At 34.9% G+C, this 15,153-nt stretch overlaps 1 protein-coding gene across 8 annotated transcripts in view; it reads right to left on the reverse strand.

Moving 5' to 3' along the window:
* USP25 (ubiquitin specific peptidase 25) overlaps positions 1–15,153 on the reverse strand; it is a 140,796-nt gene that overhangs the window by 86,688 nt on the left and 38,955 nt on the right. For 7 of the 8 annotated variants that reach the window (XM_029939125.1, XM_029939122.1, XM_029939124.1 and 4 more), the window contains 2 exons: positions 13,029–13,152; positions 3,854–4,016 (listed from right to left, as the gene is read on the reverse strand). The exons of the other annotated variant lie outside the window; for it this stretch is intronic. In XM_029939125.1, coding sequence (XP_029794985.1) covers positions 3,854–4,016; positions 13,029–13,152 — 287 coding nt within the window. The remainder of the gene's footprint in view (positions 1–3,853; positions 4,017–13,028; positions 13,153–15,153) is intronic. 8 annotated transcript variants of the gene reach the window in all.

The following is a 15,153-nucleotide window of genomic DNA, read 5'->3' on the forward strand; positions in this document are numbered from 1 at the left end:
ACATTTTCAATTCCACCACATATAATAAATATATGCTCCTTTTTGGTTCTTTCATTCACCCATTCAATAATTACTTAAAGGGCTCTTCCAATGTGTTAGACACTGTACTATATATACTGCTATAAAACAATAACCTAGAAAATCTGTGCTCTGCCCACAGGAAGCTTGTATTTTAGTCAACCTGGAATTATATGATTCATGAGGAAGGTGATTCTCTCCTCCATCTTTCAACTCACAACCCTTTTGAGTGTGAAATAGTTTTAAGATTATTAATAGGCATCAATGTATCTACAACAGAAGTGAACTGGGGCTGTCCAAGGCAAACAAAGTATAAGCAGAGGCATCCAAATGGGAAAGGCACCAAGCGTCATCATGAGAATCCATGAATTATACCCCAAACCAGCAAGGGAGGAGAACATGTATCTCTAAATAACTACCTCATTTCACTGATACCCTATTGGAGAAAAAGAGCTCCACATACTCCTTTTTACATATAAGTTCCAGAATAAAAATACTCCTACAAGATAACAAGTTAATATCCAATCCAGGATGGTCAAGCTAATATTGCTAGCATCCAAAAGATTTGAGCCATTTATAGTCCCTTTCTGATATTGTTTCCCTTTTCTCCCAAAATATTGGTCCCAGTACCTAAAAGAATTAACAAAGCAGTATCCTCTGGAGCCTATTCTGCTACATACTCGGCAGGTAGAGGTTTATAATCCAAGTAAATGTCTGTAATTGGCAGATATACTTAAAAGGAAAAGAAGTCCCAGTTTCACACTAGTCCTGCCAACTTAGGTAAATTCCATCCCCCTGAGCAAATTTTATACGTCACAGTTTGAACACATTCCAATTCACTGTGGAAAATACAATAAGAAACTTCCAACACTAACAAGAGATTTACTGCTCAACTTTTCTTTCATAGGTGAAAAATTCCATTTATGATGGTAAATTTTACATTTCAGATAATATCTATGGAATTAAAAAATAATGTCCTAAAATGAAAAAAATAAAGATTTTAATTACTAGAGATAAAAATGAAAAGCTAAATAAAAATAGAATAACAGATTTTAAAATTACGGCAAAAAAGCAAAACAAAACCAAACTTGAGGTGGTCTTTTGACAAATTTTTCTTCCCACGCACAATTTTCCAAAACCTGAGGTGTAATGTATTCCCACAAAGCCAAAACCCAATAATCTTAATACTTCATTATAACCCAAACTTTTCAAGACTAGAGATCACTTTTATGTGTCTAGATTTTGCAAAAAATAATAACAACAATAATCCCAAGAACCCTATACTAGCCTATGTTAGGAGTGCGGTTAAGGCTACGTTACCAGTTATATATATAGCTACTAATCTGAGGTAAAATTTAAAAATTAGTACAATTACTTCAAATTTTAAATAAGACAAGCAATTTTTTGTAGTCCGTTCTCTTCCCCACCATAAAACACCAAAAATTTGAGAGTAAAACAAAAGCTAAGATCAGCAAACACCACTTAGAGTAGAAATAGATAGACAACTGTTTCAAATTTGAATCAGGGCCACGGGGTGGTTCAGTCAGTTAAGCGTCCAACTTCATCTCGAGTCAGGATCACACAGTTCATGAGTTCAAGCCCCTGACAGCTCCGAGCCGGCCTCAGATTCTGTGTCTCCCTCTCTCTCTGCCCCTCCCCCACCTGTGTTTTCTCTCTCTCTCTCTTCCTCCCTCTCAAAAATAAATAAACTTAAATAAAATATTTAAAGATGCTATTCTTCCATGTGCAATCAATTTAATATGTAAAAACTACTATATAACTTAAAATCTACTCTTTGAAGAATCAAAATTTTGATTTCCACAATGACTGAAAAACAGATGCCTGCACAAAAACACTTTGCTTAATTTCTTCTTTTTAAAATAAAATTCTGGGGGCACCTGGGTGGCTCAGTCAGTTAAGCATCCCACTTTGAATCAGGTCATGATCTTGGGGTTCTCGAGTTCAAGCCCTGTGTCGGGCTCTGTGCTGACAGCTCAGAGCCTGGAGCCTGCTTTGGATTCTGTGTCTCCCTCTCTCTCTGCCCCTCCGCTGTTCACACACTCTCTCTCACTCCCTCTCTAAAAAATAAATATTAAAAGAAATTAAAAAAATTTTTGAACTAAAATACTAAAGATGTTATTCCTATGAAAACAAAAAGGGTTATCCCCATCTCTATTAGTATGAATATACTTATTATTTTAAATAGGCCTTTCTTATAGTATGGCGTAGAAAAATAAAAAGCATCTATTCTAACTAACAAATATTGATTATTTGCAAGTACTTTCTTCTAACAGATTTCTAAAAGAAGCTTCTATCTAATCAATGAGCCTCATTAATTGGCCACTGAAGTGCATATAGATAGTATCTACTTGTCCAAGCCCAGGCAGCAAAGCATATTTGAAGACTTACATCACAGCCTTCAAACCATGCTTCGTATTTTTTAAATAAGGTCTAAATTATAAAATTTAGATTGAACAATAAAATGTAAAAGCTCTTACAGTGCAAAGCAAAGTAAAGCAAGACATAAAGACTCTAATAAAATTGTAGATATTACTGTCAAGTACATGAATAATGAATACATAATCAATGACAGGAACAAAGGTATTATTACAGATTTATGTTAATTCAGGTATTCCTTAACATTTTAATAGTAACATAGTATATTACTTACTAACTTGTATACACCATAGAGACATAAATTAGAAAACCAAAGGAAATCAAATTGTATGTTACATACCAAGCAAAAAAGGGGGGGGTAGCAACAGTTGGAAATTATAACACTGAAGTAGAAAAGAAGTTAAAATCACAGAACACAATTAACAATCTTATAGAAAATGAATTAAATAACTAGTTAGTTGCTTTAATGCCACATAAAAGTTTATATCATCATATACAGGTTTGGAAAACTACAGAATTTAGAGATATTTTGAACATAAAAAGAAATGGCATACACAATGATTTAAACAGTACTTATCAGGAATACTAAATTATAAGCTACAATTCAACTGTATTAGGAAAGTAAACAAAAGATTTTACTACAAGGTCATAAAAATTAAGAGTATGTTCTTATCCATAGGTTGTTTTAAGGAGATCATTTAATTTCATGTTTTGAAATCTGATGGGTAACATTACCAACGTCTACCTGAGAATACTAAAGAATTAGGATACTTGTATCTATAAAGAAAAAAAAAGAAAACTAGTCTAAATTGAGGAGCAGATGCACAACTATGCATATAAAGATTTTTCATTTTAGAATAAAGATGTCAAGAAAATTTCCATTAAGGGATTTTCAAGTTAAAAAAATGCATTACTCTGATTTATCAATACTTATTCTTTACATCATATGTTTGGAAAACTATGTCAGTCTATACCCTCCTCAAACAAAATGCCTCTTTATATTAAGAACATAAGTACGTTAAATGACTATAATTCTATGAATAACATCTTCCATCATATGCAATAACTCTGATTTGAGTATAACAGAAAATAACAGTTCTGCTTTCATATCTTGGTTATCTTCTCAAGATTCACAGAGAAATACGTACAAAATGTTTTTCACTCTTTCTACTCTGATAATAACTCCTAATGACAATGAAGGATGAGATTAATTCCTAAGCGAAAGGCACAAGTGCGGCTCCACTGTTAAAGCTCTATCTGGGGTGAGGAGGAGAGAAGAGAGAGGAGTTGGGCAGTCCACAAGCTAGTTCACTGCACAGACGGGCATATTAAAACCTTGTCCGCACTTATGTTTAAAGTACACCATTTAAGAAAAACACACCCCAGCCTCCTTTCCATTGCTATCATGCCCACCAAAGATCTGCATGAAGATCCTTACCTGAATAACAGCACTAAACCAGCAAGTACTGCCAACATTCTTTAGTCCCACAGGAGTTTTGTCCTGTCTTTTTCTATCATAAGGGTTTCGAGAATCCCTCCAAACTTCTGTAGGCGTTCTCTTTAAACAGGCTTTATTTTCTGCTATGCTGGCTTCAAGAACTCTTAAGCAATGAATGAAAATGATAAAAAAAAAAAAAGTACACTATTAATTTAGTGCTGTAGCCCAGGAAATATACCACAAACTAAAGATTTTAATTACTTAAGCTGCGGATCATGTATCTGGGGAATTAATATTAAACACTAACTTTACTGAAGTAGAAGTTAGTTTTCTTTAAGAACATAGCAGTGGCAAACAGATTAAGAGACATGCAGCCTTTTTTCCTAAGAAAAAGGAAATTTCAAATGTAAAAAGGCAGTGTTATCAAACAGAAAATACATTATGTTAAATTATGTTTCAACAAACTTGATGTTTAATACCAGGAATATAGCACCTATGTAAATGTTCTAAGAAATCACTCTAGTAAATATTTATAAAATAAAATAATGACTAGATTATTAATAATAATTGGTTTGGATCATCAAGAAAACATTTCTAAACAAACTGCACTTTTACTCCACTGACCATTATTTCCTTTTCTATTAAACAAAAAAGAAAAGGTAAATTCTAGAGTTCCTTTCAGTTCCAGGGTTCTATGACTCTATGACAGCTAAATAAAGAAAATAGTTTTTCTTCACCCAAAAGCTTACCTACATAGATATCAGAATAATAAAAGATTTATCTCTTCAAAATAAGCTTATCTAGAGAATATCTTAAATGCATCTAAACATGGCAAGAATAATGTAACTTTGCTTAATCATGCTTTTCTTCCTAAGCAGCAACAACATGCTGCTGTTTGCTTGTTCAAAACCTGTCACTTACTACTCTAAATAAGCATAACTAATATTCAAAGTGTCTTAACCCATTTTGTGTTAATTAAAAAGACTTCATCAAGAATAAGTTTTTCAAACATTTTGGCTACTTAACAAAATCTCATTCATGCTACACCATCTTTATTTTCAATTCAGGCCCTATCAGATTAATGTCAAATTCATATAGCTATATATATTCCCTAATTATGGGGGGAAAGTAAATTATACTTTTATCTTTAACAGTATTAAGATATTTTTAGATACAATAAGATTCATCACTTAAACTAAGTTATGTGAATACAGGATAAAGTCTCTTTTGGAATCAATGAAACCACATCCTAAAAAGTAGCAGGTAACAACATGACACGTTGAAATGCAAAGATCAAACTCAAACATTTATAAATGAACAGTTTAGAGGCGCCTGAGTTGCTTAATTGATAAGTGTCTGACTCTTGATTTAGGCTCAGGCCATGACCTCACAGTTCGTGGAAATCAACCCCTCTCTCTCTCTCCCTCTTTCTCTGCCCATCTCCCACCTGGACACATGTGAACTCTCTCTCAAAAGAAATAAACTTTAAAAAATAAAATAAAAATAAAAATGAAAATAAACAGTATGCAATACCTCTGTAACTTTTAAAACTGCAATTTTAGCAACAGTACTCTGCCCAAAAATCAGATCTCACATGCAACCACAGCCCCTAGGAGGCTTTTTCTTGTAAATTATTTACCACTAAAAGGTACCAGAACTCCTTGGAAATATTTAGTTAGGTGAAATGGGTCAGAGAAAGAATTTATCTAGAACATCCCACTATTACCAAGTTTTTAAGAACATAAAGGGGGAAAAAAAAAGTAAAAAAGCCAACTTGAAAGACATCCTACTGTTCAAATTTACAGTTCCATATTACAAAATAATATACTAGAACAAACTGATTTTGTACAAGGAAATTAGTTTACGCTCAAAAATGTTAATATACGGTATACAAAAGGGAAATATAACACAAAAGACTGCTGTATATAAGAAGGTATAGTTAACTTTTTATTGACTTTTACAAATTAGAGTGCGTTCATTTGACAATTTTGTTCTTTTTGCAATGCATATGTATATTTAGGAGTATAAATAAAGAAACTTATTTCAGCATTGGTAAATAGTGTTATAATGAATAAAACAAGCAATGAGAGATTGCTAGAGAAAGTAGCGATATCACAAATAAGAAAAGAAGAATTAGTCCCAGTGGTCTTATGTAAAAGACATCTTCAACTCAGTCACACGGTAGATCTCATCATTCATTGTAACAAGAATACGGGTTTTAAAGAAATAGGTTTGTGGTAATATCCCTACAGCACACCACATGGCAGACCTATCACACTAAAAAATGGTGGACGAAAGACTGCCATGACTTTGTGATCTTAATTTAGAGCTTACAACACATTCAGTTTTGAACCACCAGTGACTTACAACATACTTCAGTGAGTCTCCTACCACCTCTTCCTGGCTCCTAAAAAACTATTAGTACATTTATCACAGTGCACCAAGAATATTTTTACTCAGCAAGTCTCTCCCATCAGCATCTGGAGGGCAAAAACACAGATTTCTTTCATTCCTAGAGCACATACGATAAATACTAAGGGCTAAACAAATGTTAAAAGTAAAACGATTAAGATATTAGATGTGGCTATGTCTTTGCTTTTTATTTAGCAAAAGGCCAATCTCTAGCCCAAATATTACTTTATTCTCAAGACCCCATCCCTTTTCTATAGTCTAGTACTGGCAAAATGAATATAAACTTTCTACAATGCCAGGCTCTACATAAATAAGGGTTCCTTCCCTGACCTCACCAGAGTAAAGGTACTGATACTACCCATGCTCTGAAATAAAAAGTATGCAATAGCTACAAATCCAGATATTAAGTCTGCCAGCCGAGAGAGGGGGAAAAAAAAGCAAAACTAACACTGCAAATATCAGAGAGCTTAGAAAGAGCTTATAGCAAAATATAGCAAGCCGAGAGAGGCAACCTCAAAAGCCACAAATCAAAAACCAATCCCTACTACCCATCACCTGCTTTCTTATCTTCTCAACACTGGCCATGACCATGCAGCAATAAAAAAGATGACAAAATGTTTTGCTCTTTTCCTTCCACACTCTATATGGAATATTTAAAACACAAACGCTCGTTTTTCCCATTAAATTTTTATAGTACAGATTTTGGCTTTTGGGTTTTTATGCTAGTTTTATTGTGTTTGCAGTGTTAATTATATTTAACTTATTTAAATTGCATCATAGCAGTAATGTTGAATACATCCCACTTTAGATCAACTAAGTACATTGAGGGAAACGTCATACTCACTGAAAAACACACATATCATTTAAGCTGTATAGACCAACAAAAAAAGAATATGAAAAAGAAAGAGGGAAGGGGCGGGGGAAGGGCAGGGGGAAAGAGGGGAAGGAAAGTGAAAAGGAGGGAGGGAAGGAGGAAAGAAGGAAGAGAGGAAAATTTTGTTGATGTTCCTTTTTTTAAAAAATGGTATTATTAGGATCACACTATATCCATCGGTCAGTTTAAGGGAACTGACCATTTTTACAACATTCAGTCCTCCAATCATACAACATGTTTCCAATTATTTAGATATTCATTAATGTGTCTCAATGATATTCACTAATTTTCTTCTTGGAAGTTCTTGCACATTCATTAAATTTATTCTTGTCTTTCACAGTTTTATGTTATAAATGGCAGCTTTTTAAAATTTCTCCCTGTCATTCCTTTTGTATATAGAATAATTTTTGCATATTGATTATCAATCAACATGGCTCAAAGCATCCTTTTTTTGGAAAGAGTACTTTGTAGGGGATAATTTGCATACAAGATACACAATCTTGAATGTACAGCTCAGTGATTACCACCCAGATCGAAATACAGAAAATATCCATTATTCTAGAAAATTCTCTCATAGCCTTTTTACAACCAAGAATGTCCTTTCCACCTCCCAGGAAATCACCATTCGGACTTCTATCACTGTAAATTAGTTTTGCCTGTCCTTAAACATCACAGAAATGAAATCATACAGCAGTTACTCTTTTGTGTCAAGTTTTAATTGTTCAGTTTTTAGTTATTAGCAATAAAACTAATGGACTCCTTTTTCAGGGGTCTATACCTAGGAATGGAAACACTACGTACTAGCATAGCATATGCTGAAATTCATCATAAGGACCCAATTTTCCAAAGTGGGAATTCCATTATACACCCCTACCAAGAATACATGACAGTTCCAGGTACTCCCTGTGCTGGCCAATATTTGTAGTAGTCCTGCTGTTTCATTTTAGCCATTGTGACAGAGGTACTGTGGTGCCTGTTCTCTAATGGGACGACTCGGCACGTCTGCACTACCCAGATGGCCACACTGCTGCAATTTTACCCAACAAGACAACATATCCGCAATCACATGGTGCAATACAAATGAGGAGATTCTATGGTTCTGACACAGAGGCTACCACTGCCTGCCCGTCAGGTATGTGACTCCTGACAAAAGTTGGTCTGTTTCTCTGGTGGTGAGGCAGGACACACTGTATGGGATAAGGCTCCTGCCCAATTCTGGAAGACTGACTACACAGAACCTTTGGCCACTCGCTCACCTCTCCCCATTTACTGGCCTCTGCCCTTCTTGGGAAGAGCAGTGGTGCTCCACTATTGACAGTTTCCAGTTAGAGCGTTGCTGTTCCCATCTAATCAGTCAATTCTGGCCACAGTCTTGCATTCCTTGAAACTAATCTGTTTCATATTTTCAATTTTTCCAGAACCCTTGTAATCTGACAATGGTCAGAAATGACTCAAAAAATACGGGTGCCTGGGGGGCTCAGTCGATTAAGCGTCTGATTTCGGCTCAGGTCATGATCTCTTGGTTCGTGGGTTCAATCCCTGTGTCAAGACTCTGTGCGGACAGCTAGCTCAGAGCCTGGAGCCTGTCTTCAGATTCTGTGTCTCCCTCTCTCTCTGACCCTCCCCTGCTCATGCTGTCTCCCTCTCTCAAAAATAAATAAAAACATTAAAAATTTTTAAGAAAAAGAAATGACTCAAAAAATGGAATAGTAATTAAATAGTAATTAAAGCATTCTATGGATCTTCTATGATCCACAGGCATCTGGTATTGTTGAGCCTTAGTATTATTTTCACAAACCAACTAAAACTATTTATAATTGACTGCCTCACCTGCTCCTGTTCAACACAGGCAGTTTCCTCTCACAGCAGCTTCCTAAGACCAGGGTGAACAGGGCAGGAGTTAAGATCCATTTTAAGGGCGCCTGGGTGGCTCTGTTGGTTAAGTGTCTGACTTAGGCTCAAGTCACGATCCCACCATTCATGAGTTCAAGCCCTGCATCGGGCTCTGTGCTGACAACTCAGAACCTAGAACCTGCTTCAGATTCTGTGTCTCCCTCTCTCTGCCTCCTCCCACTCGCATTCTGTGTCTTTCTCTCAAAAAAAACCAAACATTAAAAAAATTATTTTAATAAAAAAAGAGAACTATTTTAAAAATTCAGAATCTCACCATAACCATTCCTGGACATGATGCTTTTTTCTTTCCCTAATGACCACAGCAGACCATTCTGGTTGGTAAACCCCCTACACCAGGTAGCTCCCAAACTTAACTCCAGCTCAGACCCCTGGATTTTCTCATTGGACTGAATGGTCTTGGAGTGTAAAAAGTGAATAGTCAGCTGAGCACACTGCTCACTCAGCTCCTCTACAGCGGCCCATGGAGGAGGCCCACATGGGAGGCACAATGAGCCCCTGTAAATTTTGTAAAAATTTCTTTTTATCTTCTTGCACCTACCCTTCTAGATGAAAGGTCAGGTTCAAGTAGAAAATTATTGCAAAAAGAGGTAAAATTACAACTACCAGAATGGTACATACTGATTCTGTAGCAGTGGAGACAGTACACCACCTCACGTTCAGTCTTCTAGAACTGCCCTTGGAAGCTGACTCACAAGGAAAAGTGCCCTGGTGAGACTTTCCTCAGTTTCACTGAGGAAAGAATCCTGGCAGTTCTTTTCATTCACTGAATATCATTTCATGATTTTCGTGTGCCTTACTACTGTGTAAATTTGTGTCATTTTTCACCTTCACTGTCACTATTTTTAGGATAATTCCACCTTTTTTCTCTGTGAATATTTTTAAGATTTTCTCAGTCTCAAGAGTTCTGGAGTATCATTATCATGAATCGAGGTGTGGGTTTCTTTCAATTTTCCCAACTAGGATTTGTTGGGTTTTGTGAAATTATAGGTAATTTTTTCTGTTTCTGAAAAATTCTCAATGATTATCTCTTTAAATTTGGCTTTGGAGTCACTCTCTCCTCTCCTTCAGTAATACCAATTAAATTATGTTAAACCTACTCACTTTATTTTCCATGTCTTTAACCTATCTCCATATTTTTCATCTTTTTTAGCTATCTGTTACAAGTTGGAGAATTTCTTCTCCTACACACCTTAAAGTATAATATGTTTTTTAGCTACTTCTTTTTTGTGTGTTTTTTGTTTGTTTTTATTTGAGAAAGAGAGAGAGAGAGAGAATTCAAGTGCAAGTGGGGAGAGGGGCAGAGAGAGGGTGCGAGAATCCAAGGAGGCACCATGTTCAGTGCAAAGCCCGATGCAGGCTTCAATCACACACCCTGTCATCATGACCCCCCCCCTTCTTTAGCTATTTTTAATCTATTAAGCCTATTCTGTTTTCTCTTCTAGTATTACCTTGATAATTCTCATTTTCATTTCCAAAAGATATTTTCAGTTCTTTTTTAAATGTGCTAGGTCATATTTTCAAAGGTCATATTGTCAAGGATTTCTTCTCTCCTTTAAAAGCTAAAGCATAACTCTATCAATCACAGTATCTAAATACCCTTTTACTGCCTACTGTTCTTGCAGATTCTCATGGTAATTTTTTTTCCAAGTGTGTGTGGTGCTGTAGAGTTACTGAAGGGGGTTCTCCGAGGCCAAGGATGAAGACACTTTCCTAGACTAAGAATATACTTTTGATTCTGCCAGGACCTAGAGACAACACAAAACCAACACCATTCAACACTAAATTCCCCATGGCGCCTGGGTGGCTTGGTCAGTTAAGGATCCAACTCTTTTTTTTTAAATGTTTATTTATTTTTGAGAGAGATCGCGAGCCAGAGAGTAAGCAGGGGAGGGGCAGAGAGAAAGAGAGAGACAGAATCTGAAGCAGGCTCCAGGCTATCAACACAGAGCTCGAATTGGAGCCCAAACCTATGAACCGTGAGATGGAGACTGGCGTCGAGGTCAGACCCTTAACTGACTGAGTCACCCAGGCACCCGTCTGACACAGTACGATTTACATATGTGCTTATTAACTGCACATTTTACACTTTACATTTTTTTAACTGTAACTTATAAAATCTACACATACCACAAAGACTAACATTTTGCAACTAAATTAGTGTGACATTTTACTTCTACGGAGTATAACTTTATGTAAAATTTTATGGCATATTACAATACATCAAATCTCTGCAATGTTATGTACAATAAAAATATTTATAAAGTACTCACTATTTTAAAAGTATATTAAAATTTAAAATACCAAGAATAAAAAAGAACATTATCTTAAGAGATATAGGTTCCCATTTGTACAAAAATGAGTATCTAGAACAATAAATAACATATACATTAAATAACAAATTAGGAATAGTTTTAATTTCTAACTTGCAAGTTATTTTTATTTATTAACTAATTAGTAATATGCTGTTTTATTCAGAAAACACATGATATAAAACTAGTGACACTATTTGATATATAAGCTTCCAGACTTTTTTTGTATACTAATATGAATTCACTTAAATAATAATATACATACTTTTAAAAACAAGATTTGCATTATAGTATACATTCTATTTTATAATCTTTTACACTTACTAGATCATTCCCCTTAAATATGAAATCCAACTCACCTATTTCATGTTTAAAATATGAAATATCAAAGTTTAAGTACTGCAAAGTTTTATAATTATTCAAGACAATTATTTCATTCCAATCTATTTTTTGAAGCAAAAACAAATTTTACTATTTCTCTATATCCTTCACCAAAAAAAGCTGAATTAAAATGTCTAAAGATAATGTCTAAATTTTTGGTTTTTCATTTAAAATTGCTGGCATTAATTGAAATTAGCCCCAACTGAAACAAAAAAGAATTTTAATTTAAGTCTTTCCATCTTAATGTCTTACAAAGTAACATTTAAAGACATTAAAAAGTATTACTAGAAAATTTATGTGCCTTTGCTAAACACAGCATTTTGAGGCATCTCCCGTCATACAGTAATCTCAGATTACTTAGAATGAAATACATTTTTGATATCGTGCCAAGGGAAATTATCTGAGAAAGCTGGTACCTTCTGCTACCAAACAACCACATCAGAGGGTAATGAACACTGGAGTCGTAAGATTTACCTCAGTTGTGTGCTTTTGGAAAATCATTTAACTTCTTAAAAGATCATTCACCTTCAACTAAAGAGTTACCACTACATCCACAAAGCTGTTTACAAGATTATAGTTATAAAGATTGTTTTAAAATATACATTGTTCCATGAAAAAATTCAATTTATTTTTATTTGATCCACTGATGAATCAGAATGTTTCAAACTAAAAAGTTTTTATTATTAAATCAAAAGATGCATTCGATCACACATCTTGGAATTTAGCCAATTTAAAAAAAAAAACAAACCTATAAATATACTATTGTATTATAGATCAGAAGATAGATAATCAAGGCCCATGGGCTATATCCAGTTGGCAGCCTGTTTACAAAATCAAGATTTATTGGACCATAGCCACACTCATTACATTACGTATTATCTATGGCTGTTTTGGCACTACACTACTCGAGCTGAGTAACTGTGACAGAAACCATGTGGCCAACAAAAGCCTAAAACATTTACTACTGGCCCTTTACAGAAAAAGGTTGCTAACCCCTGCTATAAATGACTATAAACTGAATCGGGCAGTATATCCAAAAGAGATGAGGGGGAGAAGAATAATCAAGAAAATAATTAAACGTACACCTAAATTAATGCCTTATAATGCCATTCCAAAATCCTGAAAATCTAAGCTCCAAATGCAATGAGAACTAGAATATGAAACTTTTGGTTACAGAAAATATAAAAACAGTACTAAAGTTTATTAGTGATGTATTTAGATTAAAGTCAATTATTATTTGTTATAAATAGTACTTACATCTACTTTATACAAATCGTGTTTTTACCTGCTAATGGCTTGCTCCTCATCAGTTATTCCAGTCTCCCTGAATGCCCTGTTTGATTCCGCCAAACTCAAGGCAATTGCTCTCTGAAGATCATCTTTATCATCTCCAGTGAGATCAATCACATCTGAAAAGCAAAACTATCTTTCTCAAAATTAAAAGTCAAACAAAATAAAGGTAATTCTCATCATAGGGATTGTACTCCCATATATCCTTTCAAACCAAAGTCAGCACCAACTTAGTTCTCCGTAAGAGCCTCTCTGAGGGGAATGCAAACACATTTTACATTGGTTCTATTTTAAAACTTAATGTTCTTCCCTAGATGCCCAAAGCAGTAAGAGCATAAATATTTTTCATTGCAGAGGAATCTCAATATTTACCGTGAAGCCTCTGATTAAAAGCTAATAAGCAAAAAGACTGCTAAAAAAATAGGTTCTTTCCCAGCAAAAAATTGAAATCAACATAAAGTTATATTTATGCTTTCTGAAGTTAATCCAAATATATACTCATTACAATTCATGCATGCTACCACCTACACATTATCTATCAAAGTGTAATAATAACAGAGATCTCAAAAATTATGTTTCAGAAACTGACCATAAAATATGTTTATATATGCATTTTTTTAAAGACTGGAAGAATGTACTAAACTGTTAACAGTAGTTATTTTGAGTGTTATGGGAAGAGGAAGTATCGGGACCTTTCACTTTCTATTTTAAACACTTGTCTACCATCCGGATTACTGAATGAACATGCAGTCCTTTTCATTCAAAAAAAGCAAGAAATATACACATAAATGATACTATTTTCTTTTGTGAGAAAGAAAATAGCCTTGGTGCTATAAGTATTATTCTTCCAAAGAATAACGGCTACAACTATTACTACCCTCAGAAAAAAACACTTTTTAATCCAATTCCCTAATATATATTGGCCAATTTCCTTCACTCAAAAGATGGCAATAATACCTCCAACTACCCTAAGAACCATAACATATTACTAAGTAGGGGACTACACAACAGCATGGTAAGAAAGAGAAAAAGCTACAACTGTTATTACCTTATCTTTGTGAGGTTGGGCTTATGGCTGCAGGTATTCTGGAGAGCTTTTATATTGAGCCACCTTAAAAATAATTTTTTTGGCTGTAAATCTTATAAAAGAATTTTTCAAGAATGGAAATGTGAAAAGGGGTTGGCAATTGGAAATAAGGTGCCTGTATTTTACCAACCGACTGTAGGGTTATATATAGTTACTCAAAAGAATATGCCACACTTAGGGAGCAAGAAATAATGTATACTGATAGTTTTAAAAGTCTACTTCTATTGTTATCCACATTTTCTTTCTCTGAACAACAGCTTACAAGATTATTAGAAATATTAGTTGGCTATTGAAGGTGTTTTTTAAATGTCTTTAGAGAGTACAACAAAACCTCATGAAAATGTAGTAAAGGGGGGGTCCAAAAAAATTCAGTCAAGTAAAATGTAGAACAGAATACAGTAAGGTAACTAAAATGATGGCGCATGCCTACACAGACCAGCAAGCCAAAGTGTCCTAAGTCTTGCTTAAAAGACCCAAGTCCATCTAGACAACAGTTGCAGATGGATGTCACCCGGGTGTAGCTATCCAGCCCAGCTTAAAAACTGTTGAAGCAGCAGTGAGGACTAGAGAGGCACAAATGGGCCTCAAAAACTGAGAACTACCTTGGTTATTAAATGACTAGAACTCAAGTGAGTAAAGAAACAATAATGGAAGTGACAAAAAAATCATTTGAAAATCACAAAGCCGAAAAACTGGTATGTGGGATATGATTAACTAGCCCTCAGACTCCAGTCTCTCATCCTCCTAGTGTGCTTTCTTCAGCTACAAAAGCTAGAAGATTAAACAAACAAATCTAGTTTCCCAATTTACTTGCAGCTAAGGCTCTGAACAGAATTTAGGTTGCACCAGCCAGATGCACTAACACTGAACTGAGAAGGCAGGAGTGAGGGGGAAACCATTATCCTGCTGCTTTTGGCTATTTTCTCCAGCATGACTGAACAGATACGTGTTGTTCCACAGAGCATTCCAGTGTCCAATTTCCAGATTCGGGATGTCAAGAGATAGAGCAGAAGTGGCAACTAGACTCCACATT

Source organism: Suricata suricatta, chromosome 5, assembly GCF_006229205.1.
Source record: "Suricata suricatta isolate VVHF042 chromosome 5, meerkat_22Aug2017_6uvM2_HiC, whole genome shotgun sequence".
NCBI lineage: Eukaryota > Metazoa > Chordata > Mammalia > Carnivora > Herpestidae > Suricata > Suricata suricatta.